Source organism: Pinus tabuliformis, chromosome 9 (genome assembly GCF_031772625.1).
Source record: "Pinus tabuliformis cultivar Carrire ecotype Pingquan chromosome 9, CPIR1, whole genome shotgun sequence".
Lineage (NCBI taxonomy): Eukaryota > Viridiplantae > Streptophyta > Pinopsida > Pinales > Pinaceae > Pinus > Pinus tabuliformis.
In genome coordinates, this window is record NC_142307.1 from 814,244,065 (window position 1) to 814,251,018 (window position 6,954).

General features: G+C 32.6%; 1 protein-coding gene across 1 annotated transcript; it reads left to right on the plus strand.

Annotated features, from left to right (window-relative positions):
- Positions 1 to 880: 880 nt before the first annotated feature.
- LOC149151285 (uncharacterized) lies at positions 881 to 1,303 on the plus strand. Its single transcript, XM_089439460.1, has one exon. The coding sequence runs from the start codon at positions 934 to 936 to the stop codon at positions 1,294 to 1,296; it is 363 nt and encodes a 120-aa protein (XP_089295586.1). The 5' UTR covers positions 881 to 933; the 3' UTR covers positions 1,297 to 1,303.
- Positions 1,304 to 6,954: the final 5,651 nt, after the last annotated feature.

Sequence of the window (6,954 nt, forward strand, 5' to 3'; positions counted from 1 at the left end):
TTAACTAATTTTTATAAATAACCATCTAAAATATATCATAAATATTTTAATATTTATTATAAATAGATACTTATTATAGTTTATCAAATATTTAATTTTTATAATTCACATTTACAATAAATGTAAACATTGATAACTTTGAATTTTAAAATCTTAAAATAAATGAAAAATAAAATTCAAATTTTTTATATTTTAAAGAAGAAAAATTAAAGAAAAAAACAGCCTTCAAAAAGAGACCATGCTTTGAGGCGGGATTACTATTTTTTATTTTTATTTTCATTTTCTCTCTTCTCATTTCTTGAGTGCGAAACCTGTACCGATTTCGTTTCTCGTTTCGTTTCCCGTTTCTCGTAACATAGGTTGCCGTTATTAAAAGGCCATACGCGTATACGTCAAATCGGCAACTCGTACAGGCGTGTTCTTTCTTCACGGGAATGAAGAAAGAGAAAGGCCGGAATTTTATTGGTCGCGATAGACATTTAAAATGGTTTTTTGAGTAGTTCAACATGCGGATTTTGTGACAGGGCGTAAAAGTCGATGAGCATGTTCGACGAAAGTCAAGTCTCCAAACTGAGTCAAAGGTTTAATATATAATTTCAATGTCAGTAATGGACGTCAGCTGGAATTTTACACGCAGCCATTTGAGGAAGACTTATGCACAGAGATCTGGATTCAACTTAGGAGTCTGCTTCATTCCATCAAGCCCAGATTATAGAGTCATCTCTTAAACGTAGTTTCCGCGTTTTCTCTGTTCCTTGCCCTCCTCTTCTCCGCGTAATTACTTGCTATATATAGTTGCATCTATATTTGCTATATACACACCCACACTCATAGTATTCGTATTCATCTCCTTTTGATTTCGATATTGATATTGTTGCCATCAAGTACTTCACCTGCGGCTGTGAAGAAAAGAAGTGTATAGATTGGGGCGATATGGAGATTAGACTATCATCTGCACGCTTGGTGACATTGATTGCCATGCTTACAGTGGTCACCATGGCTACTGAATGTTCGAGTAGTAGGGCACTGCAATTGAAATTCATATTTGAGGGAGATGAAATGGAAAGTAATAAGAATAATAATAAGATGGTGAATGGATGGTTGGAATCCCTTAGGGGTCCCGTAACTCCGTCAGGCCCCTCTCCTTGTCAGAACTACAGATCTCCCAGCGCGGGAGGTTCGTGTCCAGTTAACGAGATTAATGCAGTGGGTCTTAACGCGTTAACAGATCGATCGATTGGAAGTATAAGAGTTGGTGATAGTTCAGATCGTTCTGTCAAAAGTAGCAATACCTAGAGATAGAATTCCAATCACAAATCACAAATATATCAAAAAGAGAACGACCAAGGAAATATTTAGTAGGGAATAATAAAATTGCCCGGATTATGAAAGCGAAAAAAATGAGGCTTGATAGAACATGCACGGATCATCTAACTTGTTCCAGCTGCATGTTCAGAAAAAGCTTAGAATCCGGCCAAATCATGGGCGGCAAATTGTACCTCTTTTAGATTTTTTGTTCTTCTGTGATTGTTGAGATAAAGCGAGACAACATTCATTTATTTAAATCTTACGTGTCATTTTTATATTGTATCACATTTATTTATTCAAATTTTTTTTTTTTTTGGATTACTATTATATAAGAGGGGTTTTAAGATAATATTTGAGATAATTTTTGGGTAAATTGTTTTAAATATTGTCGTGTCTCAACAATATATAACAAGTATTATTGTTTCTTAGGAGACAATTTCATTTTTGTCTCTCTTAAGACTAGTTTATTTTGTCTCTCTAGAGACAAGACTCGAGATTAGAGACAATGTCTATAACACTAGCTATTGTCTCTCTAGAGACAATAAATTTTTTATTTAAAGATCACTTATCTCTCTACAGACAATATAAAACAATGCATTCAGAAATATCCCACCATTGAAATAAATCGATATAAAAAACATTTAATTAAAAATAAACCACAAAATCGTTGATTAATTCATGTTAGGGCAGAGTGGAATCGAACCACCAACCTCCTGCTTGTAAGGCAAGGCAGAAGTATGTGAAGAGTTATTGCAATCCTTAAAATTACATTCATATGCATTGATTTAAAAAAATAATACTTTACACTAGATCTATAATCTTTATAAAAATTATAATCATGCAGACACTATTTTTAAGTTACTAAAATAGATCAAGGGAGTTACCTGAATGTCACACTTGCAGCATGACCCACACAGGGTGTGGAGTCCATTCAATGTATTGCTACAATGCCATATTATCAGCACAAGAATGAATTTGAGCACGAAAGGACCAATAATATCAATCATCCACAAACCCTGCTAACAACCTTATTTCCATATTGCCAGCATACTATATGCTGCAGGTGAATGAAATTTTCCTAATCACCTAAGCTATTGATTTAAATTGTCCATTTTACATAGAAATTGCAACCTGAATTTCAACCCATTTACAATGAAATATATGTACAAAAACAGATCTAACATAGTCCATCTAGACATTGATTTAAAATCCCCATTTGACATTATAATTCAAAGTAAGAAAAGCATTGACGTAAACTAAGTGGATGAGTTACCAAGAAGACACTCGAAAATCTTCCTAAGTACCCCTACGGTTCAACTTTGTTAAAAGATTGTGTAACATTTGAAGTTTCATCGAAAAGCATATTAAAATATACTATTAATTTGACAAAATAAACTATTATTACAAATTGCACAGATAAAATTTGCAGTGGAGATCTAACTCAAAGCAGCAAAAAGTGGATATCAACATGGAATATTAAACCAATATCTTAAAATCAAGGCATCATAAATCAAGAACAACTAAAGAGAACCGATCCTCCCAAAATAACTCGTAAATTAGTGATATTATCAAGTGGATCTATAGTCAAAGGTTGTATCCATTATCATTAATTGGCTTCGAAAGGTAACTAGGGCCTCCCAAGATCACAAAGAGTCATATATATTGCGAAGGTACAAACATTGTTGAAATATTCATGAAATATTAGTGAAACAAAAAAATTATAGATTCCAAACACTTTGGAATCTAGTATTTCAAGACAGTCACTTGAAATTTTTGGTTGTTCTACATTATGGTGAGGGGTGAATAGTTTTTGTTGTCTTTTTGATAGAGAACGATGTCTCTAAATTCCATAAAGGTTGTTAATGCCCTTTCTACATTTCAAATGTGTTTTTCATCCTATGCTAGACCAAAAAAGACATTTTTTTTTTTTTTTTTGGGGGGGGGGGGGGGGGGTCTTTTTAGTCCTATCACTGCCTCCAAGATAAAATAATTATATTAATGGCCAAAAAAGGACCACAAAAGTTGCTCTATCTTTTTGTAGTTTTCAACAGAATAATTTCTTCACTTGAAAACTACAAAAAGTAGAGCATCTTGTGGGCAAGCACACAAATCTGGCAAGTGCAAACAACACGGAATTTAAATTTAAAAAAAAAAAAGGCAATGTGTCTACAAGCAACTGTTGCATTCCATTCTCCTAGGAAAATGTGAGCCAACCAACAAATAACTAGCTATGAGGACCCAATAAGATGAAGAAGTTTTAGATACCCTTGGAGTATTATTTTGTGCATCGAAATGGAGAGAAGAGTCTAGACATCGTCATTTATTTATTAAAAATGCCATTTTACTTCATGGAACAAAGAGTTACAACATGAAGCAAAAGTTACATCTAACAACGAGATTTCAAGGAAATTCCATAACTACAAAAGAAGAAAATGCTAACATATGAGTCTCTTCCAAAATAAGTGGGAAGGTGTTCAACATATTGATGAAAAACTTATAATTTGGCGTTTACAGGCAAGGCCAATTCCTGCTAAAAAAGCCTCAATTCCCCCAACAGCTACAGGAGGAAGGTTCACAATGAAAAAAAGTCATACACCTGGATATCTATAAAGCCATTAGCCACCAACTAAACTGTGTGCCATAAAACATTGCAGTTGGTTGTAGTTATCCGAGTGTCCCTAAGGAGAGGGTCTTTCCAAGGAAGAAAGATTGAGAAAATAATTAGATTTGCCCTAAAATCATGCTTAAAATGTCTTCATGGATATGAAGCTCCACTAGACATGCTCAGTTGGAGATGCACCTCTGTTGTAAAAATTGCGTGCAGAATTTGTAACGCCAACATTATGAAGCGACTTATTTATTTATCATTTTAAGTTTTTTATTCTTCATGCAATGAAATATATTATATAACACAACGATTGTTCACAATTTGAACCTTTAAACTTCTGATTGCAATGTATATCATAAAAATTGTGAGCAGGATACGATGTTTGTATATTAAATTACTTACCGCTACAACTTCAAATTCATCAAAATTGGTTGCTATGGTTTCCCATTGTCAGGTACCCACTGGAAAGGAAAAATGACCTTTACCCTTAGTCTTATTTTTTACCTCAAACTTTTGAATCTCCCTGTATAAACGGTGACCAATAATGGAATCACCCTCGTACCTTAAAATCAATCCAACATATAAGTATTAAAATCAATTTATCACACCTTCCTAAACAAATCAAATAAAGAATACAACATGATGAACACATCAATTATAATGATAGTAAATACTTGAATAAAAGTACTGGAATGAACCAAAAAGAAGCAAAAAGATAGGTTTGGCACAATAAGCCCTAGAGCCATGGCTCTTTAATACCACTTTTCTTGATCCTACCTATGGCCCAACTCAACAAAGCAGGCACTCATATACTTAAAATTTTGTTTCTTTTGTGCAATCTATTTCCAGAATCTCCACCTTATAACAATTAAGGCTTTGGGTATAAGTTCTACAATTGTAACAAATGAACTCCTAATAATGCAAATATGTCCTTCAAATGATGAGAATCGCAATAGTCTATAAACAAAAATGAAACATCAAAGACTCCATAATATATGTAGCTTTACCAGGAGGAAGTTCCATGTGAATCCCCCCTGATCTGCTCACTACGAATTGTTGAGATATGAACTCCATGCTTAAGAGAAATATAGATATGGGGTTGAATGTCCTCTTGTTGTCATATATGAAAGGACAAAATAATGATCACATTAATTAGTTGTTATCAGAAATATTAAATTTTAGAAAAATATGCAACTAAAGAGAATCTAAAAAACCACAAATATAGATGTAATGGTTTGCAAGTATTGGAACCACCAAAGAGGCACCCAATGTTTTTTTTTACTGCAAAAATAAAGATCTTTGTATCTATGAACTATTTTGGAAGCACTACAACAAAACTAAGATGTTGATCATGAGGCCACCAATAAAAATTCTAGTTAGGAAAAATGCAATTTTATTTAAAAATATATATTATCACCAAAACTACATTAAAGGTAAAATACCATAAAATTCATGACTTTATTTAAACATGGTCACAACATATGAAGAATGGAATCATTGCATTTTGATGATACCAACAAAATAGAGATGCAAATATGTTTTATACCTCAACCCAAATCTCACATAATGCTTTCAAAATCAATGCCTGAGAATGAGGATCACGTTCCTTGTATGTTATGTTCTCCTCTCTACACAAGAAGGGAAGCGTCAGATCACAAACAAATAAAATCCATAAAGTCATAAAAATATTTGAGGCTAAAACACTCACCCATGGGCTGCAATAATTGGATATTCCCCTTCAGCTACCTATATATGAAAGTAAATAAGCTACTTGAGTCACAACACATTTTAAAATTTGATTGCATTCAAAGTGGAATAACAGATTCGAGAACTATGTTGTTGAACTACATCGATCCTGTCCTATTATTATAACCTACCTCCTACGAGCGATCCTTAAGCTTCTTACATAATACAAACACCCTCGTGTCATGCCTGATATCACTTCTGATTATAGGAAGAATCACCTATACGACAAATAACTAGAGGTTGAGATGTATTTCAATTGATATGTTCAAAAGATCTTATTTAAATATACATTAATAACAAAGAATTGATAAAAAACAACAATTGATAAATGATATGAGAATGAGAAGAATGCAAACAAAATGATGCAATATTTGTTTTTGACTGAAGTGAAAAAACCAAATGCAATTATCATTATGAAAAATTCACCAACAAAGTAGCAAAACAGAATTTACAGCAAGCAGTAATTTCTCGTGAGGATGAAAATGGAATGGAAATATACAAAAATGTTAATTTAAGGCCAAGCATGTAAGCCAATGCAACTATATGATGGAAAACTAACTAATTTAAATGAAAAAACACAAATTACAGTGATAATTTATGGATGTCCTAATAAATATAATTTTGTTGTTTTTGGTATTTTTGAATGTTTTCTTATGTTTAAATGCAGAGAAACCGAGAAAAATGTAATAAAGGTGAAATTACAACAAGCTAATCTTGCTAGATTTTATCTAAAACAATACTAAAATTACTTAGACACCTACTTAGATATGCCGAAGATGCATGGTGTTCAATGTTTGATGCAGAAATTCATTTTAAATGAGAGATCAAGAACATAAGATTCAGTAAACCGTTGCCTTTTATAGAGTCAAAAGAAAATGAAAAGATATAAATTGAATAGGGTGGAAGACAATCAAAAGCATATCACTAAAAGCTTAATAAGAACAAAGAATAACCACATATGAAAGCCTAAGAAAATATTGGTTGCAAATGAAAATATGTCTTCATTATCAAAAGTAGTTGGTAGAACAAAGTCGTAACAAGTTTGGACAACACACACCATGGTACAAATAAACTTTGTTGAATGTAATAGTACTAGTAATAATACAACACAACCAATCCACCATCACAGATAATCCATGCTAGTACTTGATCTCAATCTCTCTACGAGGAATAAGCACAAAAGAAGCAAAAGATGAAAGCACAAAGATATAACACAAGAAAATTAAACAATTCTCTTTGCTTGTTACAATATGTAGAACTAGAATGACAAAAGAATGAGGAAAAAGGTTTTA